The 27,716-nt window shown below is 37.4% G+C and overlaps 1 protein-coding gene across 2 annotated transcripts; it reads left to right on the top strand.

Moving 5' to 3' along the window:
• The first annotated feature begins 118 nt into the window (after window positions 1-118).
• zgc:165423 (uncharacterized protein LOC100101646 homolog) lies at window positions 119-27,602 on the top strand. 2 transcript variants are annotated; one of them, XM_058770318.1, is made up of 11 exons: window positions 119-201; window positions 22,838-22,994; window positions 23,536-23,556; window positions 23,659-23,821; window positions 23,898-24,166; window positions 25,691-25,833; window positions 26,008-26,236; window positions 26,363-26,492; window positions 26,584-26,828; window positions 26,930-27,027; window positions 27,162-27,602. In XM_058770318.1, exons 2-11 carry the CDS (start codon window positions 22,940-22,942, stop codon window positions 27,420-27,422), a joined length of 1,614 nt encoding a protein of 537 aa, XP_058626301.1. In that variant the 5' UTR covers window positions 119-201; window positions 22,838-22,939; the 3' UTR covers window positions 27,423-27,602. The 2 variants fall into 2 exon arrangements, with proteins under 2 accessions (XP_058626301.1, XP_058626303.1); XM_058770320.1 differs by lacking the exon at window positions 119-201 and having other exon boundaries at window positions 22,752-22,994.
• Window positions 27,603-27,716: the final 114 nt, after the last annotated feature.

The following is a 27,716-nucleotide window of genomic DNA, read 5'->3' as shown; positions in this document are numbered from 1 at the left end:
AATACAACGGAATTCAGGGCTTGTGTTTAAGGTAAATACAATACAATACATGCTATATTTATATAGTGTTGATAATATTAAATGTAAATATGGGCAATATTTAAATGTACAATATGGGTTAATCAGACCGATACTGTAACAGACAGACAGAATGTGTACTTAAAGTGTAGTTTGGACATCTGAGCGGGCAGCTAAAATAAGGTATGACATCAAGGTTTTTGTAACAATATATTTTCTTTTTTGTTAAGTTTTCTGTTTCAAGATAATCAGAAATCCACAATGCCAAGGAGGAAGCTAATTTGAGGAAGAACAGTATTTGTGTGATCTTTATGAGATGGTACTCTGTTTTTTTTTTCCCCCAAATGTAAAAAAGAAGCTTGAATTAAAAAATAATAATAGTGGTCACTTCATTATTTTGAATGAGAATACCCTAAAGATGTTGCTAACAAAAGACGATTTAAACCTAACTTAGATATACAAGTACAGTACTTGTTCAATTTTGTTGAAATGTTGTCCTGACTTTCCAAATTCAATCAACTGAACAAACAATTTTTATGTTGAACAATATTTTGCAAGTTCCCAGCATGCATTGCAGCTTTTATTTTGCAATAATTATATAATAATTTTGTGGTAACTATTTTCAAAAAATGATAATTGCCTTACATTTTACTGGATTTTTATGCTTTTTTTAAAACTCTAATTTATGCTGCTGCTGCCACTGTTAGTTATGGTTCAGAGTTCATATTTTTACTGAATTAATTGTTCAGTAAATTTCACCGTGTTTGTGATTTGTCTGGGGTATATGTGCATCTCTTTGGTATTTTGGGGTTTTATATATTTACTTATCACAGTAATATGTTTGCCTCTAGTTTTATGAGGCAAATAACACCCATATCATATAGTGGGCTCTGAAGTAGAAGTGTAGTTCCTTGTAATGCTAAATTGGACAACCCTTGCATTGGACAATCAATATTTGCCTTAAGAGACACTGAGTTGTTTAATCAGCAATGACCTCAAACCTTTGAAGGAATTAAGCTTTATGGCACTGCTAGCACAGCAGGTGATTTATCCACTTTTTTATATTGTGCTTCATTAGTTTAGCTTCATAAAAACGGTGCTGATTGTTGTCATTTGCATATATAATTAATTAATGTGATTTGGAGATGCACTGAACAAGAACAGCAGGAATATGAGTTTAGTGTTATTCACTGCATGTATGGCAAGCTGTTTTTCAGTATATAAATAGCATCCACACACACATATACTGTATATTAGGGCTGCACGATATTGGAAAAAACTCACATTGCGATATTTTGTATTTCTGCGATATATATTGCGATATGAAAAAAAATAAATGAAAAAAAAAAAAACTCCAGATGACTTGAAAAGCTCTATTTGGAAAAAAAATATTGTAGATGAGTAAATCAGCATAGAAAAATGAACAAATTACAAACATAGATAAATATAATAGAACAAAGATATAAAATAAATAAACAGTGCTTTATATTTTGAATGAGAGAGACCGCGATCTAACAAACTGCTCCATATAACAAAGCACTGTAAGCAATAACGATTAAAACATCTAATTGCCAGATTCCCAGTGTCCTACCTATAATTATTTTTTTCTGTACAAATACAAATCTTTAAAGCCAGTTTTCTAAGTTTCGCACTAGCGAGTTTCACACTCTGGAGCAGCAGAGCTCGCGGCAGTCCACCTGTCACTCAAGTGGCCACGCCCTTAATTATGCAGAACTTTAAGGCTTAATATAATTTAAACGGATGAGTTATAAAAAAAATTCACCCCCCTCACAGTTGTCACGAAGGGCAAAATTAGCTATATAGACCAAAATAATTTTTTGTACCAGGCTGTAAACATGTTTTTTTCTGCTGTAAAGTTGGGCATTTTAACATGGGGAGTCTATGTGATTGACTCCCTTTTGGAGCCAGCCTCCAGCGGCCAGTCGATGAACTGCAGTTTTAGTCACTTCCGTGTTGGTTTCACTAGAGGGAGCGGGAGGTTGCCGCTTGGGCGCAACACCGCAAATCCTTGCGAGTAAATCCCTCATTCTTTTTATGACTTACTGACACAAAGTTCAAAGGATTTGCAACGGTCGTTTTTCGCGTCCAGTGAAGACAGTGCGTCGCGGGGTGGCGTGATGCGACAGCTGTCGCGAAAACGATCAGTATAAATATAACGGTCAGTATACTAAAAATCGCACATCCTGCGATGTGACTACGTTATCGCGGATGTGCATATCGCGATATCGATGCTGAAACGATATATCGTGCAGCCCTACATATATATATATATATATATATATATATATATATATATATATATATTTATATATATTTATTTATATATGTTCATCTTTGCATCATGGTGACAGGCTGAAAGCTGCTGTTGTTTTTACAGAACATTTATAGTTAATAAAAGTACTTGTGTTATACCTGTGTCTACTTGTGTTAGGCTATAGGCTACCTGTCATTTTGAATTTGAATTACCTTGACTTTTGAGTTTTTTTTTAATACGATTTCCTCGTATTATTTCTGAATATGTATTAAGACACGTTTGTAGAATATGTAGTTGTACTTCATGCATCTTTTCTGCAAAGGTATTTAACAAGTGATTTGTTTAACATTTACATCATGTTGACAACTTCATGTGTGGTGCACTTGGAATGGAATTTTCTTAAACTAGAGGGTTAGTAAAGAAAAAGTTACTTGAATCATGTTGTAGTTACATTTTCAAGTTTAGTTAAAAATGGAAAAAAAAAAAAAAAAAATCGAAAATCAGTCAAACGCTGTAAAAACAATTGAGATTTACATTTTTTGCCAAATCTCCCAGCCCTTATATATATATATATAAAACTCACACAAAGTCCAAAGGCGACCTCTGGTTGTGCAGGAAAAAAAGCTTGAAGTTCAGATGTTATAACTGATTAGTTATATTGCCTGGAGAAAACTGTCTGTTAGCATTCCTATTCATATGAAATGCAGCTGCTCAGCTTGACCCTAGGAAGTACACCAAAATCTGCCATCTTAGGGAACCATGGCAGTAATCACAAGTTACAGTAAAAGCCCTCCATAAATAAAATAAAATAGTCAAAAGACACATTTACTCTTGAATGCCCAGCAATGCAGGAAGATGTGTACACCAGATGGTGTAGCTACAACATCTACCAGCAGGGGGAAATGGTGTCATGATAATCAGCACAACCTGTTCTATACACACGTGGTCAGAATTGTTGGTACCCATGGTAAATATGATCAAAGAAGGCTGTGGAAATAAATCTGGGTCACACTTTATATTAGGTGGCCTTAACTACTATGTACTTACATCAAGAAATAAGTATGATGTACTTATTGTATTGCAAAACACTTTTACTGCTATTGAGGTGGGATATGGGTAAGGTTAGGGACAAGTTTGGTGGTATGGGTAGGTTTAAGGGTGGGTTAAGGTGTAAGGGATGGGTCAACAGAATAATTATTGATGTAATTACAGATGTAACTACATACAGGTATTTTTTAAAATATAAGTACAATGTAAAAACCTGTATGTACACAATAAGTGCATTGTATCAAATGATTCATTTAAATGTAAGTACATTGTAGTTAAGGCCACCTAATATAAAGTGGGACCTAAATCTGCATTGTTAATCCTTTTGATCTATTACCGTATTTTAAAAAATCACAAAAATCTAACCTTTCATTTGATAATAAGAATTTAAAATGGGGGGGAAATATCATTATGAAATAAATGTTTTTCTCTAATACACATTGGACACAACTGACCATATGCACGGAGCGCTATTTAGAACTTCCGGATAAAGATAAGCCAGTTTGTAATCTTCCGGTGAAACTCATTTTATATGTGCTAGAGACTCTCACAGAAACATCTCCTGCCTCATTCTTATCAGAAACTGAGAAATAAAATAATTGCAACACCGTAAATAATGATTGCGGACTTAACATACAGTTTCATGTTATTAAAGAACATATAATTTTATATGCAGAGTCTGGTAATCCCAGGAAAGTACCCACGTAAGTATAACTGACAAACAAACACTATCTTAATCGTTTAGGCAGTTAGGCTAATGTCTTAAACGACGTCTTAATGGTATTCTCGATAATCAATATCTTACCTTCAAAGCCATGAACACATTTAAAATCTTAGAAAATGTTAAGGCATTTATTATTTCTCAACTCTGTGTGGTAAAATTCCCATTATTAAAGGTTCAGTTTTCATTATGAAGAGGACATGAATACGCTAAAAACGTGTCTCGGCGAAAAATAGACTTTTTAAGATGAAAATGAAATTACATTTATAACCAAGAGCTGGCGCAGTATACTATACTATATGATCACTCATTGGCTGCAGCTGCCATTTCAACTTAGTTTTTCACGTCTTTTGATTTATTATGAAATAAATATTATAACAAATTTAGTACTTTGTCGCACTGAAGTATAAAGTATAGCAAGTGCAGGAAGTCACAAAGTCACAGCCTATAATGCTGAATTATTTAAATAGCTATAGTCAAATACAAATGAAATGAGTTGGTAAATAAATAATGCATTCCATATTTTTAAATGTTTAGATTTAATTTAAATAACTAAGCTAAAACGTTTAAGTTTTACCCAACACAGACCTGAATCATTTAGTCTGAATCACCTAATGCACAGCTTTATTTTGACATCGGCTCGTCAGGTAGTGATGGGAAGTTCGGATCATTTTACTGACTCGGACCTTTGAGTCTCGTTCAGCAAAATGAACGAATCTTTTTTCGAGTCATTTCGTTCATTTTAGCAAAATATAATTAAAATGTTACGTGCTACTTCCTTAACACATCTACTACTTATGCAAACGTTGATCACACTACAAACAAACTATAATGCTATAAGAAACAGAAAAGATTAATTCATCGTTTACCTGGGTCTTGATTAGCTCACCTCACCTCTTATCTGACAAGCATTCGGGTTTGAGTCGTTCGTTCATCACGTGACAGCCTCATACACTAACCAATGCCGTCAGAGCCGGAAAGAGAATTGATTAGTTCACCTGTTTCGAATCATCGGGTTTGAGTCGTTCGTTCTTTTGTCACGTGACGTGACAGCTTTGGGCAGAGAAATTAGTTAATTTACAACCTTCCTTACAAACGGGTGCATTATTATTATTATTATTAGTCATTATTATTATTATTTACTCGTACAGTTATGTGATGCATTTCTGGTCTCAAATTATTGCTTTTAATCTCTGTCACAATGGTTATTTTCCATAATACTGAATGTAGTAATAAAGATAATAAAGAGTTGGTTATGCTTTAATTTTATTTTTTTATTTTTTTTGGAGTCTAATCTTCATAAAATACAATACCTTGTTGTATTTATGTCTTTTGAGTTAACCCTTTAGATTAGACTATAGTGTTATACTTTTGTAACATATGACACTATAGACATTAACACTGTGTACACACTCTTGAATTGTTTTTTTATTGTTTATTTTTGTGCCAGAAAAAGCTTTAGCAAAGAGGATAACTATTCCAAAATGAATTAAAACAATTTAAATAAAAAATACAAGAAAATTAAAATATACTAAAGCCACAGAGCCAGATCATAACCTTAATATTTTAAACTAACATTAATCATTCATATTCAAAATGTTATTTGCTTTCACTTTATGTCATTGTGTCCTTTTTGACCAATCTTCTTATACAAATATTAGACCAATATGTCAAGTCTGCCTAGGAAAAACAATTATACCAGCAAAGTCAAAATTGGAGTAAAAATGAACAAACTATAAGTGCTTTGTAATTTTAGGCTTGGATTTTTTTATTATATAGTTATATTATATGTTTATTAGACAAAGAGAGTGAAAGGACAAATCAATCAATATTTTATTTATAACAGGGTTTTATTTATTTATAAAATAACACAGATCCTCAAGAAAGAGTAACAAAAACATAGTGACAGAAATGAACAGACCATTTTTATTTCTAGGAAAATGCTTATTACACATATTTTGATAAATATGATCTAACATACAGTTTTACTTTATAGTATTTTACTGATCCGGCAAGTGGTCACGTGACAAAAGAACGAACGACTCAAACCCGATGATTCGAAACAGGTGAACTAATCAATTCTCTTTCCGGCTCTGACGGCATAGGTTAGTGTATGAGGCTCTCACGTGATGAACGAACGACTCAAACCCGAAGACTCGAAACAGGTGAACTAATTCCAGTACAGAACCTATAGGATGTCGCGCATGCGCGACTGAACGAATCACTATGGAGTCAATTTAATGCCGCATATATATGCAAAAGAAAATAAAGTTTTGCAAAAGAAAATAAGTTTTGCAAAGAAAAATGAAGAATTGCAAAAGAAAATGAAGTATTGCAAAAAGAAAATAAGTTTTGCAAATAAAAATAAAGAATTGCAAAATAGATAAATAAAACAGAGCAAAAGCAATGATTTTGCAATACATATTTTCCATGGCCATATCTACTAATTTATTTGCAATGCAGCTTTTATTTTGCGTTTCAGTCAAGTTTGAGTTTGCGATACCGTTTTCCCTTTGCGCTTCACGTTTCTGCGTGTCTCACTTTGTGGCGCTGTTTTGACATGGGGGTGGAGTCAGGGGACGGGGGCGTGTCCAACAGGCCTGGGCATGCCTCCCTGGAAGTGACGTCATCGGCCCGAGACGCAGATCACAGCTGATTCAGGCACGTCATTGAGCAGAGGCATGCGGGTGGATCGTTTCCTTTTATTCACTAGCTTTAAAACATGCATGTTTTCATTTTATTAACAAATGTATATGTGTATTAGCAGCGTTTGCTCAAGTTAAATAAGTTGTTAATATGAACATCTGCTGTTTATTTCTCTCAATGTGTGCACACTTTTATAGCATTAAAATGTGTATTGTTTCATCTGGTTAACTAAATGTGCATTAATAGTGCTTGTTTAAAATCTCTTAACCTGTGCACAGCGCTCTTTGTTTACATTAGTTCAGAGTTACTGCTAGTTTTAATGTAAAAGAATGCAATTAACTTCACAAACTATACATCATTAAAAAGGTCTAAGACTCAAGCTTCATATCCATCTCGACTTCGTTTTTCATTTACATAACTCCTGGCATAAATTAAGAAATGACTGGCACTGGAAGTTTAAAAAAAAAAAATGAAGGTTCAAATTTCTCGTGGCCACGAGATATTAATGGGTAAACAAACCAGCGTGACCATAGCAACCTGGGATTATCAGAGATGTATTTATTAATATTTTATTAAAAAAAAATACATTATTAAATTATTATATTAACACCACCACGGGGTAATTTTACCCATGGCTGTTTTTCAAATAGGCTACATAATATATTTTCAATTAAAAATATCCAAGTCTTACAGTCATTGACTTTTACTAAAATTGGCATTTTCTTTTGCAATTCTTTATTTTTCTTTGCAAAACTTATTTTCTTTTGCAAAACTTTATTTTCTTTTGCATATATATGCGGCATTAAATTGACTCCATAAATCACTCCCTGAGACGACTCGTTCTTCCCGAGTCACATTAAAGATTCGTTCAAAATGAATGCATTTTGTCATTCCTGAAACAGAATAGGTGGACGTTTGGTCATTTTAGACAAACAAAACTTTTCTATTAATTGTGAACAGATTATGTAGAGAAACCGAGCAAAGGACGCTCCTCTTACGGCACAGTACACTTGACTGAGCTGGCTTATCTACAACCAGGAAGTAACCGTGTATAAGGTCAATTAACCCTACCCTTTTATTCAATACTTTCTGAAACCTCCATTTGCCAAAATAGTACAGGAGTTTTCTCCTATAATGCCTGAAGAGGTTAGAGAACACCTGACGAGATCAGAGACTATTCCTTCATCCAGAATCACTCCAGACCCTTTAAATTCACAGCTCCATGTTGGTGCTTCTTCTCTTCAGTTCACCACTCATTTTCTACAGGATTCAGGTCAGAGGACTGGAATGGCCATAGCAGAGCTTGGTTTTGTGCTCAATGACCCATTTTTGTGTTGTTTTTGAGGTTTGTGTTTGTTTGGATTATTGTACGGTTGGAAGATCCAAACATGGCCCATTATAAGATTTCTAACAGAGTCAGTCACTTATTGATTTTTTTATCTGTTGGTATTTGATAGAATCCATGATGCCACGTGTCTAAACAAGATGTCCAGGACCTCCAGCAGAAATATAGGCCCACAACATCAAAAATACAGCAGTATATTTCATTGTACACATGGGGTGCTTTTTATCCCTGTGTTCACCAAACCCATCTTGAGTCTTTGCTGCTAAAAAGCTCATTTTTTAGTTTCATCTGACCATAGAAGCCAGTCCCATTTGAAGTTGCAGCCATGTATGATAACTGAATATGCTGGAGTTTGTTTTTGGATGAGCTAGGAGAATTTTTCTTGAAACCCTCCCAAACAACATGTGGTGATGTAGGTGCTGCTTGACAGTCTTTTTAAAGGTTTTCTGACCCCGAGACTCAACTATTTTCTGCAATTCTCCAGCTGTGGTCCTTGGACAGTCTTTAGCCACTCAAACTATTTTTCTCACCGTGCATTAGGACGATATAGACACACGTCCTCTTCCAGGCAGATTCATAACATTTTATGTTGATTGGAAATGTTTAATTATTGCCCTTATGGTGGAAATGGGAATTTTCACTGCTCTGGCTCTTTTCTTAAAGCCACTTCACTAATTTGTGAAGCTCAATTACCTTTTGCTGCACATCAGAAATATATTCTTTGGCTTTTCTCATTGTGATGGATGATCAAGGGAATTTGGGCTTTGTTTTCCCTCCTATTTACATTTCTGTGGAACAGGAAGCCATAGCTGGATAATTTTATGTTCATAATCACTCTGGTGTTCTCAAAATTGAGAATATGAATGGGAATATATTTCAGAAATATTTTACTCATAAGAATTTCTAGGGGTGCCAATAATTGTGTCCAACATGTATTTGAGAAAAAAACATTTATTTCATAATGATATCCCCCATTTTAAATTCTTATTCTCCAATGAAAGCTTAGATTTTTGTGATTTTTAAAAAATATTAACAATGCACATTTATTTTCACAGCCTTCTTTGATTTACCAAGGGTACCAACAATCCTGACCACGTGTGTATACTGTACAAACTGATAGAGGCTGAAAGTTCAGCCTGATCTATAATGGCTTCAAAAACAACAAACAAACAAAAAAAAAAAAGAGAGAGAGAAGCCTTTTTTGCCACAGTCTATAATGTCAATGCAATAATAATAGCTTAACATCAACATCTACAGTATGTTGTGGATTGTTGTAACACTGGTTAACATCCAATCAACAGGTGAAAAGCAGACTGTGATCTCATGTTATTCCCGAGTTAAGTTGTGTTGAGGGATAATTAAGTAAAAAAAAGAAAACAAAAAAAGAGGAAATTCTGTCATCATTTACTATCGTTCCAAACCTGTAGTGTTTTCTTCCTTCTGGAGAACACAAAAGAAGATACCAACATCTTTCAGGACATCTTCTTCTTTTGAGTTCTACAGCAGAAAAAAAAGTGATAAAGTTGGAATGGCATGGCACATAAATTAAGAAATATGAAAACATTCTGCGCCAATTGAGTAAAATATTTGGTGCATAGATACAATCAATTGAAAAAAATACAAAAAGAAAAAAGGAATCCATACACCAAAGAAAAGCAAAGTTCAAGGTCCAGGCAGGGGCCACTAGTACTTTTAAGGGGCACACTTTTAAAATTCATCTTAACCTATATTTTCAGTTTTATTCATTCAGTCATTTTTCACTGCAATCTCTAGAAGTAAGCTATAACAATTTCAACTCAAATGAATGTTTTGTTTTGTTTAAATTATTAGACAAATACATTTGTCTAAATTATATATATATACATATATATATATATATATATATATATATATATATATATATATATACACAATGCTGTGAAAAGGTTTTGCCCCTTCCTGTTTTTTTTAATTTTTTATTATTTTATTATTTGTCACCCTTAAAAGATTCAGATCATCAAACAAATTTTAATATTACACAACGACAATGCAAGTAAATACAAAATTCAGTTTTTAAATGATGATTTCATTTATTAAGGGAAAAAAGCTGTCCAAACCTGCCTGGCCCTGTGTGAAAAATTAATTGCCCCCTCCTGTTTAATCATGAAAGAACTGTGATTAAACACATTATTTTAGAAAGCTGAGTTAAATTTCACTAGCCACACCCAGGCCTGATTACTGCCAGACCTGTTGAACCTGTCTGACAAAGTGAAGCATGCTTAAAGAGCAACACATCATGCTGCGATCTAAAGAAATTCAAGAACAGATGAGAAACAAAATAGCTGACATGTATCAGTCTGGAAAGGGTTATAAAGCCATTTCTAAGGCTTTAGGACTCCAGCAAACCATGGTCAGAGCCATTATCCAAAATCCCAAAACTTGGAACAGTGGTGAACCTTCCCAGGAGTGGCCGGCCTTCCAAAATGACTCCAAGAGCGCAATAACGACTCATCCAGGAGGTCATAAAAGAACCCAGAACAACATCTAAAGAACTGCAGGCCTCACTTGCCTCAATTAAGGTCAGTGTTCGTGATTCAACAATAAGAAAGAGACTGGGCAAAAACAGCATCCATGGGAGAGTTCCAAGGCAAAAGCCATTGCTGACCAAAAAGAACACCAAGGCTCGTCTCACATTTGCCAAAAAATATCTTGATAATCCCCAAGATTTTTGGGCAAATATTCTGTGGACTGATGAGACAAAAGTTTAACTTTTTGGAAGGTGTGTTTCCCGTTACATCTGGCGTAAAACCAACACAGCATTTCATAAAAAGAAGATCATACCAACAGTCAAACATGGTGGTGGTAGTGTGGTGGTCTGTGGCTCCTTTGCAGCTTCAGGACCTGGATGATTTGTCATAATTGATGAAACCATGAATTCTGTACTCCATCAAAAAATCACAAATACATAATTGCAGTTGTTGCTGCAAAGGGTGGTACAACCAGTTTTTAGATTTAGGGGGCAATTACTTTTTCACATAGGGCCAGGCAGGTTTGGGCAGCTTTTTTCCCTTAATAAATGAAATCATTATTTCAAAACTGCATTTTGTATTTACTCGGGTTATCTCTGTGAAATATAAAAATTTGTTTGATGATCTGAGTCATTCAAGTGTGACAACTATGCAAAAATGGAAAAGCAGGAAGGGGGCAAAAAGTGTATTATATACACACAATCATGTAAAAAAAAAAAGTTAGGACACCCTGTTAAATTCCATGGTTTTCTGTATCAGGACATAATAAAAAAAATATCTGGTCCTTGCCAGGTCTTAAATTTTGAAAAAAATAAAACCTACACATGACATATTGCACCGTGTCATTATTTGTTTAACAAAAATGGAAAAGCCATGTGTGACAAAGTTAGGACACCCTTACTATTAACATAGGAATTAAGTAGAAGTCAGGCACTGCTAATCAAATGCCTTTGATTAACTGATCATCATCAGCAAGTATGAGCACACCTATAAAAGCAGAAGTTTTGGCAGTTTGCTGCTCTGAAGCCTTCAGGTGTGTGTTAACACAATGCCAAAGAGAAAAGATATCAGAAATAATCCTGAAGAAGCAATTGTTGCTGTCATCAGTCTGGGAAGAGTAACACGGCCATTTCCAAACAATTTGAAGTCCATCATTCTATGTGAGGAAGATTATTCACAAGTTGAAGACATTAAAAACAGACACCAGGAGTGGATGTCCCAGCAAATTCATCCCAAGATCAGACCGTGTAACACTCAGAGAAATGGCAGACAACCCAAGAACTACACCGCAGACTCTACAGCCCTCAGTTAATATGATAAAATATAAAGTTACAGGCAGTACAATTAGAAAAAATTGGACAAGTATGGCATGTTTGCAAGGCTTGCCAGAAGAAAGCCTCTTCTATCTAAAAAAGCATGGCAGCAGTTTAGGTTTGCAAAGTTGCATCTGAACAAACCATGAGATCAAGGGCGTAGGTTTACTTTTGACATTGGTGGAGACATAATAGAACAATAATAATAGACTGCTGTCTTGATGAGCTTGGTGCGATGTGAGCGTTAGACGCGGCGCTGCCTTACATTCTTATTACTCCGCCCATGTATTAAATGCGCGTCCTTGAATGCGCACAGTTTTCTAGTGTGTTAACTTCAGCTTATCAGGTAATATCAATGTTATGACATATTTCAGATGCATCCGAAATTACAAAAACATACAGAGCCGCTACGGTTTCTGGGCCCCCTGGACAGCATATTCACTCTGGCTAATTGTTTGATCAAAATTATTGCTAGGGACAATTTGGTAGTCGCTGGATATTGGTTGGGACATGTCACTGGCATCCCCCCCTAATTCTACGCCCTTGCATGAGACTTCTAGAACAACGTCCTTTGAACAAAGTGGAGATGTTTGGCCATAATGCACAGTGCCACGTTTGGTGAAAACTTAAAGAGTATATCAGCACAAACACCTCATAGCAAAAGTCATGCTGGTGGAGGGCTAATGATTTTGAGCTTGTTTTGTAGCCACAGGACCTGGGCACCTCACAGTCAATAGCCGCTTTTGTTACACGGTGAAATGCCATATATAGCCTGTATCCTGTGGTGACGCTGTGGTGTGGGTTCACGCGCAGTTGGCACTGAGGCCTGTAAATAAAGTCACAGACTGATTCAGCTCATGCTTGATTATTGCATCAAACACAAACATGGTGTCAGAAGTAGGCGCTAAATTCTGAAAATGGCCATGAACAGTATTCCCGCACCCGAGGGCATGCGGATGTCTGGGGATATATCAAAAAATTGGGATAATTTCAGAGCAGAATTCGAGGACTATGAACTAGCCACGGGATTAATTGAGAAGTCCAAAGAGGTGAGAGCGGCAGCACTGCAGCACTTAATGGGCAACGAATGTCGACATATATACAGTCACAATATTGTGTTGAGCGAGGAACAAACGAAAGATCCTAAAGCCATACTTGATGCCCCAGGAGACTAATTCAAGCCTGCGAAAAATGTGCTCTACGAAAGGTACATGTTCGGGTGTTGCAAGCAAGAAGTGGACGAGCCTATTGACAGTTTTCTCACGAGGCTGCGGGAACGAGCGTCAACCTGCGAGTACAGGGAACTCAAAGATGAAATGATTTGTTATAGATTTGTCCTGGGCATTGCTAATGAGAACACCAGGTGGCACCTATTGCATGAACGTGAGCTGACTTTTTCACAGAGTGTGGAAATATGCCGATTGGAAGAAGCGACGGAGCAACGTGTAAAAGCAATCAACAACACAATCAGTGACAGTGTTAACGTCGCACAGGCACAGAGACTGAGACGCCAGGATGGGGAAATGAACAATGGGCAAACGCTCAGGACTGTGTGTTGCAAGTATTGTGTGGGCGGTCACAAAAAAGGCAGAGAGCAGTGTCCCGCATATGGGAAGACGTGTCGATCATGTGGTGTATTGAATCATTTTGCCAAGGTGTGTAGAGCCCGACAGAGAGCCGACAGGGCAGGCAGAGTCACTGTAATGATGGATGATGTTCATGATGAGCAAGGACCCTACAGTGAAGGTTGGCTTTTCACTGCTAAGGAATGCATTGACACCGTAAAGTCCCCAGGTCCAAGATGGTTCGTTAACCTGACACTTAAAAAAAAGCAGGCCTGTCAGCTAGACACGGGAGTAACTTGTAACATTATGAGCCGAATAATCAAAGAGAAACTGGATCCTGAAAGCCCCCTGCAGCCGAGTGCAACAAGACTGAAATTGTATTCTGGTGCCACAATGCCTTCCCTGGGGAGATTTCACACAGAATGCACTGTAAAGGACACCAAACACAAATTAGTCTTCGAAGTGGTAGAAGCCGATCAAGAGCCACTACTTTCGGGTCACATGTCAGCGGCTAGGACTCATGAAATTTACCATCCCGGAGGAGACTTGTTGCATGCCCTGACACGCCTCTCACAAAACAATGTGTTTAATGACCCAGTTGAATCTGTCCCGGGAGAGATTCGATTTGTGCTCGACAGCAGCGTGTCACCAGTGCAGTGCACACCACGGAACGTACCGGTGGCCTTGAAAACCAGAGTAAAAGAACAGCTCAATAAGTACATTAGAGCTGGACACATCACATCTGTCACTGAACCTACTCCTTGGATCAGCAACATGGTAGTCATAGCCAAGCCAGACAAACTAAGGATATGTATAGATCCAAAACACCTGAATCAAGCGCTACAAAGATCACATTACCACATGCCAACACTTGAGGACATTCTGTATAAACTACCCAAAGCACGTCTATTCACGCTGGCAGACGTTCGTAATGCCTTTTTACACTGTAGACTGGACAATGAGAGCAGTTTAATGACAACTTTCTGGACGCCATGGGGGCGGATGAGATGGTGTAAACTGCCTTTCGGCGTCTCGTGGCACCTGAGATCTATCAATGCAAGCAACACGAGCTGCTAATGGTACTCCGAGGCATAGAGCCCATCGCGGTTGACACAGTGGCGTTCCGTCCATATAAGCTGCGAATGCGCCGCATACCCAGGCCGTCTGAGAGAATGAGTTCACGGGCTAATGAATATAAACATGATTATAAGTTGATCCCTTGTCATTTGAGATGTGACTTAAAGCTTAATAAAGTGTTGGGAATAAGTATGTAAAATTATTTATTTGAAAACAATGGTAATTTTTCTGTAAATCTACGTGAGTGACGGAAGCTTCCGGGTAAGCGGATTCTCCGCAGCTTTGGCGCCTCCGCTCTGTGGCTATGACTCGTCAGGATTGTAGCATGTTCTCAGTGATTTGCCGGTAGACGGCTGTTTTCATGATTGAGGTAAGCTGTCCGCGAAGCGCTCACCCAAGCGGAAAAATGCGCTGTTGCTGCCAGATCTCGACTGCCGAAAATTACATTGTGTTTGATGCAAAACTAACCTAACGAAATCACATGAAAAAAACATCATAACTGTATTTTTCATGCTTTCTCAAGCAAAGCAAATTTTGAAAGTCCACTAAAAACATATCTGGTCATAGACAATGTTGAAGACGTTATTGTCAACATGCCTAAGTAGTAAATAAATAAATAAAAGTTTATAAAAATGTATATAAAATTTGAAATAATAACAAACATCAGGAAAAAATAGGAAACAATACCTTTCCGTATACTTGTGTTGCTTACAGTTAAAGCCCTTCTGTGATTTTATTGTTGTTTGCAACGTTTTAAAGATATTATTATTATTTTATTTTTTATTTATTTATTTATTTTTTGGTATTTTGCATGGTCTATTATTGTCATCTGGGTGGGAGTTTTAACTCCTATTCACTGGGAATAAAAAAATAAAAAAATAAAATCATTCAGTTGATGCAGAGACGTATAGACCGGGGGAATCCCCCATCTCCCCACGCTCTGAATATTACGTATCATAACGTAACTACCTGTAAACTTTATTTGGCGGGTTTACTTGGAAAATCAGCTGTTTTCTAGCATTCGAATAACTGTGGATAAATCTGAAACGACAGAAGAAGGTAGGAATGGGCATACTTTTAAATCGACACCTGCCACGGTGTTTTCCTCTTTGAGTGTGTCCTTAATCTTAGCACTCAGCATACCCGGTTAAAAAAGTCACTGCTCGCCACTGGGTTGACATACTGGTTGTTGGTTGTGGTGACTCGGACACAGAAGCTGAGTTGGATCTTGAAAAAAAATCTCTGCGCACTTATGGAACGCTGCAGAGCTGTAATACTCTGACTGAGCGAGAAAAAGTTGCAATTCAAACTGAAAGCGGTGCACTTTCATGGGCACATATTATCAGCGGAAGGCTTACGGATCGACCCAGAAGGCTGAAGGCTGTTCAACGATTCATCGGATTTGTGACATATCTGGCCAAATTTCTCCCACGGCTCTCAGATGTGTGTGAGCTGCTTCGCAGGCTGCTGGACAAAGGCATTGCGTGGCACTGGCTTCCCAAGCATGACGAGGCGGTTCAAGAAATAAAACGCATGATTACGGACATGCCCGTTTTGAAGTACTACAACATTGACAAGCCAGTGACAATTCAAAGCGACGCCTGCCAGAACGGCCTGGACTGCTGTCTACTTCAGCAGGGGCAACCTGTGGCATTTGCCTCTCGGGCGCTCACTCGTATTGAACAAAACTATGCCCAAATCGAGAAAGAATGCTTGAGCATAATATTCGCATGTCACAGGTTTCATCACTATCTGTATGGCAGGAAGACAATCACAGCTGAAACCGACCATAAGCCCCTTGTGACGATTTTTAAGAAATCACTCCTGAGTGCTCCCAAACGTCTCCAAAGCATGATGTTGCAGCTGCAAAACTACAACCTGAATGTTGTGTACAAGCCTGGCCCTGAGATGTACATAAGTGATACGCTGAGCAGAGCAGCGCTTAATAAGCAGGTGCCCAATGAGCCTGGACTCCTACAATATGCTGTGAGCACCGTGGACAGCTCCGAGGCTGTGTTCTCATTCATAGATCAAGCACTACACCCCAACGTGACTAACGCCAGTCTCCTTAAAATTGTAAATGAGACAAAAGCTGACGACGCATTGCAGGAGCTTGCAAAGATCGTGCTAACTGGCTGGCCAGAGCGCAAAGAAGATGTGTCGCTCTCGGTGCGCGAGTACTGGCCATTCAGAGATGAACTGAACATTCAGAAGGGTGTGCTATTCAGAGGTCAGTGCGTTATTATACCGAAAGCACTGAGAACAGAAATGCTGACTCGCATTCATGCCACTCATATTGGAAGAGAGGCCTGTTACAGACAGGTGAAGGAAACACTGTTCTGGCCTAATATGAGAGGCGAGATGTCCCGTAGACTTAGGACGGGACTTCCCATGGCAAACAGTTTGCTTTTTCCCAAGGTGGTAGAGGGAGTGTCGGAGAAACTGAGGTGGAAACGGCGCATGACTAAATTCCATTACGACGCGAGACCCAAAGACCTCCCAGAGCTTAATGTCGGCGAGCACATCAGAATGAAACCCCATCCTGGAGACCGCACGGGCCGGTGGCGGAGAGGCCAGTGTTTAGGAAAGGTGATCTGCGGTCTTATGTTGTGAATGTGGATGGCACATTATACAGGTGCAATCAGGTGGATTTGCGGAGGGCTGAGCGTTCCGACCAGTTTAATCACCAAGAGGCAGGGATAAAGGAGAGCAGCCAGGGCACAGTGGCCAGCTACAGTGAAACGGCAATCAGAGAGGACGACACATCGGACATCAGAGAGTGTGAGCCAAAGCAAGTTCAGGAACGAAGACTGACAGTGGCTAACAAACCGTCACCACTGGGAACCCGATCATTACTCGTATTGAACAAAACTATGCCCAAATCGAGAAAGAATGCTTGAGCATAATATTCGCATGTCAGAGGTTTCATCACTATCTGTATGGCAGGGAGACAATCACAGCTGAAACCGACCATAAGCCCCTTGTGACGATTTTTAAGAAATCACTCCTGAGTGCTCCCAAACGTCTCCAAAGCATGATGTTGCAGCTGCAAAACTACAACCTGAATGTTGTGTACAAGCCTGGCCCTGAGATGTACATAAGTGATACGCTGAGCAGAGCAGCGCTTAATAAGCAGGTGCCCAATGAGCCTGGACTCCTACAATATGCTGTGAGCACCGTGGACAGCTCCGAGGCTGTGTTCTCATTCATAGATCAAGCACTACACCCCAACGTGACTAACGCCAGTCTCCTTAAAATTGTAAATGAGACAAAAGCTGACAACGCATTGCAGGAGCTTGCAAAGATCGTGCTAACTGGCTGGCCAGAGCGCAAAGAAGATGTGTCGCTCTCGGTGCGCGAGTACTGGCCATACTGGGAACCCGATCATTACTCGCAGCGGCCGTCTATCACAACCACCACAGAGACTTGACTTGTGAGTTCTACTTAGTATTAGACTAGCACATGAGTAATGCAGTTCAGTTAGTAGTATTAAAGAAACATAAATTAACCCTTTCGCACGTGAGTTTAAAATATTCTAGCTGAGCCCCCGGCGTGAGTTTTTTTAGGCGACCGTTATTTTAGAATTTATAGCCTTATTGTTTCCATGGCGACGCGTCATGCTTGTCATGTGACACACTGCAGCCCTGGTAGCGCTGCATGACACATGGATTGCTTTTATTTCGTTTTTCCTTTTTCTAATATTAATATTCACAAACATACTCACTATATTATGAAATATCTGATATTCCGATTCTGAAATATGTGCAAGTAAATGTATTTGGTTGTTTAAACACTTTTATATTGACCGTGTTAGTTGATCTATACCGGGTGATGGGCGCCGCCATGTTTGCTCGCGCTGAATCCCAGCTGTGGGATTTATAACACGTAAATTCATCCTCTCCTCCCGAAACACGTTAAAGTAAGTCTCCGGTAAACTGGGAGAAGAGCAGAGTAAACTTTTAAAGTTATCTACACAATCTGTATATGATATCAATAAAAAATGTCATCAGATTATATTTGTAAGGATCATTATTGCTGCTTCCATAGACATCAGTGCATATTTTACAAACTATAAATGTATGGTTTTACTAGTACTTATGTATATTTAAATGTCTCAAATCTAAAATAAGCATTATATGGTTGAAAACACTGAATAAGTGATAATATGACAAGCGCTCGCGCGTCTGATCTGGCTCCGCGCCAGAAAGCAGATTTGAATTCAGCAGTTGATGACGTGATGCACTGAACGTTCTAATCACACCAGTGTGATCGTACGCTCCTGGGACCAGCCAAGACTAATCACACCGGTGTGATCGTACGCGTTAAAGGGTTAAGTTTGTAATTTTGTGTTCATGTTGGGAGTTGGGGTTGTTAATTGAGGGAGGTAGTTCTTTATGAAGTGTGGCAATTCTTTAAAGATGTTACATGGTGAAATGCCATATATAGCCTGTATCCTGTGGTGACGCTGTGGTGCGGTTTCACGTGCAGTTGGTGCTGAGGCCTGTAAATAAAGTCACAGATTGATTCAGCTCATGCTTGATTATTGCATCGAACACAAACAGCTTTTCCACTGTCAGGCCAGTGCGAGTCAGTGCTTTAAACGGGCTGGGCGGGGCTAATAGCCTCGGACCAAAAAATCTCGAGTCCAAAATTACGATGCGTTTCCACCGTCAGGCCAGAAGCTCCGCTGTGCTTCACTAAAACCCGCCCTTTACACGCCTCTCTGGAACAATGTCACACAACCCCATCATTTCACCAACAAAGAGAAGCTATCAGAAAACTAATAAGAAATAAGTCACTGGAACTAGCACGACCACAAAACAAATATGTTAAATAGCGGCCGTGTGTTTGCATGTTTTGTTAAAGATTTAAATCCAAAAGCATCAATGTTTTACAATAATAAGTGATACATTGATCATAATTAATTAATTTATCAGGATTGAAATTTAGTCACACAGAAATAAAGCATATGAACAGTTATTTCACAAAAGAATTAGGACACATACCCTATTATTCAGTCGAGTCTGTTTCTGTTTAATCACAGTATACATCACATTTAGAAAGAATGATCATTTCTATATTTCTTTTTTTACATCAAAAATACGACCTGAGTAGCAGAGGGAGCTCCCGAACAAAAAAAATTATTATATTTTTATGACATATGCAGAGCGTAGATGAGACGAGACTTAGGCTATGACAGATAAAATATGCTACTAAAAAATACATGATTGTGATAGAGAATGAGAAGCTGACGTCTGATTTCTTCAAGCAGTCGGAAATGGAAATGCAGTGGAAATGTGACTGGCCCTGGCATGCACTAGCATGCCCGCTTTTGGCCCGACAGTGGAAACACGGCTATTGAGTCTATCATGAACTCCTCTGTATACCAAAGTATTGTAGAATCAAATGTGAGGACATGAGTACGGCAGCTAAAGCTTGACCAAAATTGAATCATGCAACAGGACAATGATCCCAAGTACACCAGCAAATCTACAACAGAACGTCTGAAAAGAAAAGAATCAAGGTGTTGCAATAGCCCAGTCATAGTCCAGACCTCATCCTGACTGAAATTCTATTGAGAGTTGTGTATAAACAAATGCACACAAACCTCAATAAACTGGAGCAACGTTGTAAAGAAGAGTGGGCCAAAATTCCTCCAGAATGATGTGAGAGACTGCTAAAGTCATACAGAAAAGGATTAATTCAAGTTATTGTTGCTAAAGTGGATCTACAGGCAACTGATTGAATCAGAGTGTCCTAACTTTGTCATACATAGCTTTTCCATCTTGGCTTTATTTTTATAAAAAAAAAATAAAGACATGATGCGATATGTCATGTGATGTTGTTCATCTGAGGATTTATTTTCCAAATTTTAAGACTTGCCAAGGACCAGATAATTTTAATTATGTCCTGATACAGAAAACCATGGAATTCAATAGGGTGTCCTAACTTTTTCACATGACTGTATATATACATATATATATTTGAAAGGAAATAATCTTTTGTAGTTTTGGAAAATGTCTAGGCACAGACAAATTCATTATTTTTTTAAGTGATTTGGGAGATTTTACACTATTCTAACCATGCCCTGCTGCTACAGTGAATGCAAACATGAAAAATTAATTTAAAGGTTTGTCTGCTAAGTTAACTTAAATCTCAAAACTTAGTTAACCATATCTGTTCAGCTAAACATTGCTGTTTTCATATAGTCTCTTGAACTTCTTTCCTCAAATAAGTCTATTGTGGTCATTAGAGTAAATGCAGTAGTGAGAGTTTGCTCAGGTGCTGTGGTAATTTTAGGGCAAAACACTACTGCTTCCCACCCCTGAATCCACAACTTTAACCCAGTATTATGCCAGGTTAGACATAGCATGTTCAGCACGAATCAAACATAAAAAGCAAAACTTTCTATTGTTCCACCTCACCCAATTCCATCATCACCTTCAACTAACAAGCCAACATGTCACATGTACAGTATACCATTCACTGTGCTCATTTCACGTATGCATCTTCTCAAAGAGTTCAGATAATGGTCTATGTGCTTGCTCTGTATTCAAAATGAACAGGGATTGGTACAGAATAAAGCTTTCAGGCTCAGTATAAACAGCTTGACCGAAAAAAAAGCCTGTGTTGATTAATATTCCTTGATATTCTTTAGCGATACATAAAACAATAATATATATATATATATATATATATATATATATATATATATTGTATTTATAATTAAATAAATAATAACAATTACATTATATTTATTTGGTCAGGGTTTAAAATCAAATCAAAGACATGCTAAAGATAATGTGTTGAGATATGCATGTCATCATTTCTGTGGGAAATTTTGAAATGTATCATTCATTCATCTAGCATGCCTGAAGTTTTTTTCTTTTCTCCAGAACTGTAATGTGATACTCCTCGCATGTTATGACACCAAAACAACACAAGAAACAGATCAATATTTACATTTTCATGGCAGGTGCAGTTTCACCGGGGCAGTGCATCTTCCCTTAAGTGACCTGCACTTTTACATGCATGAAAAAAGCAAAATAATTGTCATGCAGACTAAATATTTTTTTTATTTTAAAATACAGTTGTATAATAATATAGAATATATGTGTGGCTGGTTAATTTTCTTAACTCACCCTTAAATTGCACGCCTGCCAAAAATACACTGATTGTTGAATTGTTGGGTGTTTGAATTTACTGTTTCAACATTTATTTTATACATTGTCAGTGTATATTTTATACTGGTTTTACTCTAGTGAACTGGGGTGGGTTAGGAAGATCTTTGATTGATCAAGCACAGATAACCACAAACAATATGTCCAAAAAAGACAACACGAGGAGTGTTGTCTGCTCATGTTGTTCATTTTTATTAAGAATGATCCACAAACCTTGTTGTTAATTTTCCAAAAAGCAAAAAAAGAAAGGCCCAATAAAACATTATATAGTGCTTAAAACACTTGAAACTTACTAAAAGGTATAAACCAAAACTTAGAAAACTAATCAAGCCTTCTCTAGTGTACGAAATGAAATATTATATTTTATTATAAAATATAAATATTAAATATTATATACGTTTATGTTTTTATAGGCTATTAGCTGACATTGTATCCATGCAGATATCATTGTTATATAAGAAACCTTTTTGATGACATGAAATATTCATTTAATTGGTATTGCTTGTCTTTTTTAGCTTTGCACTTTGGTACACATAAAGTACAAAGGCCTTTATGTTCATTTTAAACAGACTGAAATAACACTGGAAAAATGAAGAGAACACACCTTTTCATTTCAGCATCTATTATGATGTTGCATAGTTTTGCGCTTTTCGTTTTGCGTGACTTGCTTTGAAAACGTGGGAAACCAGTTTCCTTGTCAAACAAATATGGAAACATGTAGATTTTTTTATATCTACAGAGACAAATTCAAAGTGAACATTGGCATTTCAAAATGACATTTTGCATTTGATATATTCATGAATTATAATATAGTACATTGATATCAACATTGTGTTTGGAAAGCTCAAAGAAACTGAGAGCAATAAACTTCATTATTCAAAATACTGATACACTGAACTGAACAGTACAGATTAATATAATTTAGTTTTGTTTCTTAAAGTTAATCTGTTCTGAAGCAGATACATAAAACCTGTCAATGTGACAACCTGACATGTATATAACACAGTCAAAACGTGCTTTATGAAAAGCTCATGGTATGTTGTTAATCAAGTTTGTCCATTTAATATGACAGAATCTTTGTTTGAATATTTTTCATTTTTCATCATCTCTGTTGCATAAGGGTTGTTGATTTCATTGTGTAGGTGTGACCAAAGCAACTCAGCTTCAATAGGAAAATCAGGAGAGGTGTAGACGTAAGGATCTAGGGGATATATAAGTTCAGAGTCAGCAGAGAAATCAGAAAGATGAAGATGTTCTCGACACTGAGTTTGGTCTTTGTGATCACTCTCCTAACCAAAGGTAAATGCCTTCATCTTTACATAATATTCTTAATAATATTATTATTAATAATAATAAATAATAAATGTTGGGTAACACTTTAGAATGGGGAACACTTATTCACTATTAACTACGACTTTTCCCTCAATAAATTCCTACTTTGCTGTTTATTAATAGTTAGTAAGGTAGTTGTTAAGTTTAGGTATTGGGTAGGATTAGAGATGTAGAATAAGGTCATGTAGAAAAAACAATGTACCATTTTTTTATTTATTATTATTATTGATTAAAAAATAATATATAAAATGCATTAATTAATATATTAATAACATACATTAATTAATAGTGTCCATTTCTAAATTAGAAAGATTTTCTCAAATAGGTCTTTTTTTTAATGTATTTTAATAGACATTATAATATTTTTCTTGCAATCCATACCTGAGATTACAAATATTACTTAGTAAGCAGATAATATGAGTCTCACATGTACTACCTCAGCTACTTGATGGTATTGGTGAATATCTGTTGTCTTCTTTAACATTTGATCTTGTGCCATCTCCTCCAGAGTGTGACTGCCAATCTTTTGGTAAATATTTTTTCATCACATAATAATATAATTTACTAAGCAACATCTTCACCTTTTTCTGAGAGCGTCAGTGTAATGGTCTTTTCCCTCTTTTGTTTGAAGCGTGTGGCAGCGCGCCTCTCAACACCAAAATTGTGGGGGGAACGAATGCGTCTGCTGGCGCTTGGCCATGGCAGGTCAGCCTTCACAAGTATGGGAGACATTTCTGTGGCGGATCACTCATCAACAATGAATGGGTTCTGTCAGCGGCTCACTGCTTTCCAAGGTAAATATCTTCAATAACATGTTTCCTTCACCTTGATAAATATTTTGATAAACACTTGGTCATGTTCTCCTTTTAGCCACCCTGATCCTACAATCTATACCGTGTACCTGGGTCGACAGAGTCAAGAACTACCCAATCCAAACGAGGCCTCCAGAAACGTCTCGCAAGTCATACTTCACCCAGAATACAACAACCTCCCTCATAACAATGACATGGCTCTGCTGCGTCTCTCCTCACCTGTGACCTTCACTGATTACATCCGACCAGTCTGTCTGGCAGCAGAGGGAAGCACGTTCAACAGTGACACGATGTGGGTCACAGGTTGGGGAGACATTTATTCTTTCGGTAAGAAGCAATATTTTGTTCATGCTTGCCACTTGGTGCCACAAGACACTTAAGGTCTGATTCTTTGGGGGCATGTCTATATAATATACAGGATGTACAGTCTGTTTGCTTTCGATACATGGCCAGATGAAACCTAACTTGATGATGATATGACCGTTCAAGCTTTCTTTCCATTGGAGCCAATAGCATAGTGGCGACATATAGCGCAGCTCCCCTCCCCTCTCTCTGTCCCAGTTCATTCCTGACTGCTCTCTACTATCCTACGTAATAAAAAGAAAATTATTATTTCCAAACCCCAATGCCTACATACCAGTTTGTGAATATAATACATTTAAACCCAACATTTTTTGCCTCTTTTGCATAAAGTTAGCAATTAGTTGAAATAGTTGAATTAGTTGAATTTGAATTTTGCAATGAATTTAGCAAAATTTGAATAGCTGCAATAGTTGAATTTGGAGTATTGTAGTTCTACGACTGCTTCTATTTGCATAGACATGTAAACGTAGATGCCTCATTAGCGACTGTTTCTATGGGTCACTTTACGTAAGCCGTCCGCCATATTGCAATGGTCAACTTGACATCATTTACCATAGTGATCACTGAATATTCGAAAGATGACACAATCCTGCACAGAACGGCTCAAGGGCTCTGTGCGAAACCTACAGTACGGTGAATGACGTCAAGTTGACTGTTCCAAGATGGCGACCGCATCTGCGTGTCTGGAGCGGTTGAATGGGGCATCTATACATACAGTATCTATGTCTATTTGTGCCATATAGGACGTATTGGCAAACCATGGTGACTAAAACACAAATTAAATGCTGGAGATTGCCAAGCTCTATTGCACAGTTTAAATATATTTTTTAAATATGAGAAGCATTTAATGAAACCAAATGCATTGTTTAAATCAGTGTTATTTTAGTATCAAGTAACTAGTTTTTATTAGTTTGAATTAGTCTTTATTTTTAGATTTTCTTTTTCATTTTCATTTTAGTTAAAGCTTTAGTTACATTTTTGTTATATAGTTTTGATGAACTTTCATTTTAATTTAAGCTAAATGAAAAGGAGAAATATTTTCTTGGTAACTAGATGAAAAACTACATTTCGTTTTTTCAGTCAACGTTATTTTATTCTTAAAATCAAGACAAAAAGTTTAAAAATGAATAAACTAAATTTTGTAGAACTTAAAAGAGCTGGATTTTGTTAAAGTTGTAACATAATAGCATGTGATTACTGAAACATTATCAACTTTTGAGACTCACTAAACTTTATTACACATTACATCATTACTGGATATAAAATTAAATTTAACTAAGATAATATAAAATATAAAAACAAATTATTTTAGCTTGTTGACAAGGAAGCATTTCTCATTTTCACGTCATTTAACTTGATGTAAAAGTAAAGTAAAAACTATATAGACTTTTTTTTATTATTATTCTTTTTATCTGTCAGCATACATGCATATAATCGCTGCCTGTTTTGAATGATAATGATGAGTTTTTCTCATTCACTGTTTCGCAGTACCCCTTCCTTCACCTCAGATCCTACAGGAGGTGGATGTGCCCATGGTTGGAAATAGTAAGTGTAACTGCCTCTATGGAGGATCGATCACAGACAACATGATGTGCGCTGGACCGTTGGAAGGTGGAAAAGATTCCTGTCAGGTATCAAGAGTACAATGCTTGTACCTGATCATTTAATTCAGTAATATTTCATAAAATCAATTTTTCATTTTATGATATAATTCTTCATGTTTGTATATCGACATCAACATGATTTGACTACATATTTCAGAGAGCAGTTAAAAAAGAGAGGTTTTTGATTCTGTCACTGTACAGGGTGACTCTGGAGGTCCAATAGTCATCAAACAGGGCTCTAGTTGGATCCAAGCTGGCGTTGTGAGTTTCGGTCAAGGTTGTGCTCTGCCTAATCTCCCTGGTGTGTACGCCAGAGTGTCAAAATACCAGGACTGGATCTCTCAGCATGTTGGCACGAATAATGCGAGCTTCATCCCTTTTATCTCCCCTACTCCTGTGCAGGATGAGAATGTGGCCTGTCCTACGCCAAGTATGTTTCTTAACATTTCCATGGCAAAGCAAAATGAAATTATCCATCACTGAAACGGTCTTACAGCTTGCTTACACTTCCCCTTCAGCTACATTTACCCCTCCCCCTCTCTCTATTTCTCTCCAGCGTCAGTGTGTGGAGGCTCTGCAGGGTTATGGCCATGGATGGCTAGTGTAACTTATCACAATAATCCAATGTGTGTAGGAACTTTGGTTTCTGACCTATTTGTTATGACCTCTGCTAGCTGCTTTGCCAGGTAATCATTTTAGGAAAACTTAATTTCATATGAAATCAGTCGCCTAAAAACTGGTTACTTGTGTGCTGACATTCAACATCTAATTTTTCAGATTCATGGGGACGAATGGATGGGAAGTCGTCCTCAATGTTGTCCAATGGGACTGCTCCAGCAGCCCAATGGCAGCTGAAGTGGAAAATGTCTTTTTCGACGATATTTTAGGAAATGGTGTAGCACTCCTGCAATTGTCTCATCCGTTTTCTCTAGTTGGCAATTTACCAGTTGACATGTATAGTCCAAGCTTTGGCCCTGGTACTCAATGTTCAGTAATTGGTTGGAACTCAAATGCTTTTACATGTGGGTTTATATAATCATTTATTCAGGCTTTCTATGTCAATACATTCAATGACATCTCAAGTTTGTTTCCTTCTAATCTGTTTTTCTTTCTTCTTATGCAGATCTACCTTTTGAGGAATTGCATACCACCATTGTAAACTGTGATCCTTCAGACACCACACACATCAACATCTGCACAGAGCCTTTGAACGTTCAGCAGGTATTTGCAGAGTCCTTTTCAGTCCTTTAGGCTTGTCGTTTGATTTTTCAGATTTGAGTTACCTCGTACAATTATAATGTTTCCGAGAAATGTACCACTGTATGTTTAGTATGACATTTGTAACTCTCATTCAGGATGATGACGGCAGTCCTCTGCTGTGCAGAATGAACGACATGTGGGTTCAGGCTGGAATTTTGTCCATTGCCCCTGGCAGTGAGATCAACCCATTCGCCAACAGCACAGTCTTCATCCAGACCACTCCCTTCACCTACTTCCTGACTAATACTATCTACAACATCCCATCTATTCTGGACGGGGCAGAGTCATTCTCGCCCTTCTCTCTCACCTACATCCTTCTGCTCTCTCTCCCAGCAGTCCTCCAGGCCTTTTACTGACGCGGCCATCTGTCACTTCATCACTGAATAAACTAACATATGCAGTACATTATATGGGGATTATAGGGAATTTGCTCTTACATTTGAAAAAAAGCTTTTTAAATCTTTAGTCTGAATAAATCAAGTAATTAGGATGAAATCTTTGCACTTTTTGTATCCCAAATAAAACAAACTACAACATTTATTTTGTTTCTCAATTCTGTAACTCACACTCTCCAGTAAATCAAGATTTACTGGAGATGCATTACTCCTAAAAAATTACTATTTAAATAAATGCGTGCTTATGGAAATCTC

This window comes from Onychostoma macrolepis, chromosome 03 (assembly GCF_012432095.1).
Source record: "Onychostoma macrolepis isolate SWU-2019 chromosome 03, ASM1243209v1, whole genome shotgun sequence".
NCBI lineage: Eukaryota > Metazoa > Chordata > Actinopteri > Cypriniformes > Cyprinidae > Onychostoma > Onychostoma macrolepis.
The sequence above is the reverse complement of the archived record's forward strand: the minus strand, read 5'-3'. Positions and strand labels throughout refer to the sequence as shown.

Bases quoted from the DNA above. Each gene is read 5' to 3' on its own strand.
- zgc:165423 (XM_058770318.1), top strand. From the start codon at position 22,940: ATGAAGATGTTCTCGACACTGAGTTTGGTCTTTGTGATCACTCTCCTA. The intron at 26,237-26,362 runs GTATGTTTCTTA...ATTTCTCTCCAG, and splicing joins TGTGGCCTGTCCTACGCCAA to CGTCAGTGTGTGGAGGCTCT. The intron at 26,829-26,929 runs GTGGGTTTATAT...CTTCTTATGCAG, and splicing joins GAACTCAAATGCTTTTACAT to ATCTACCTTTTGAGGAATTG.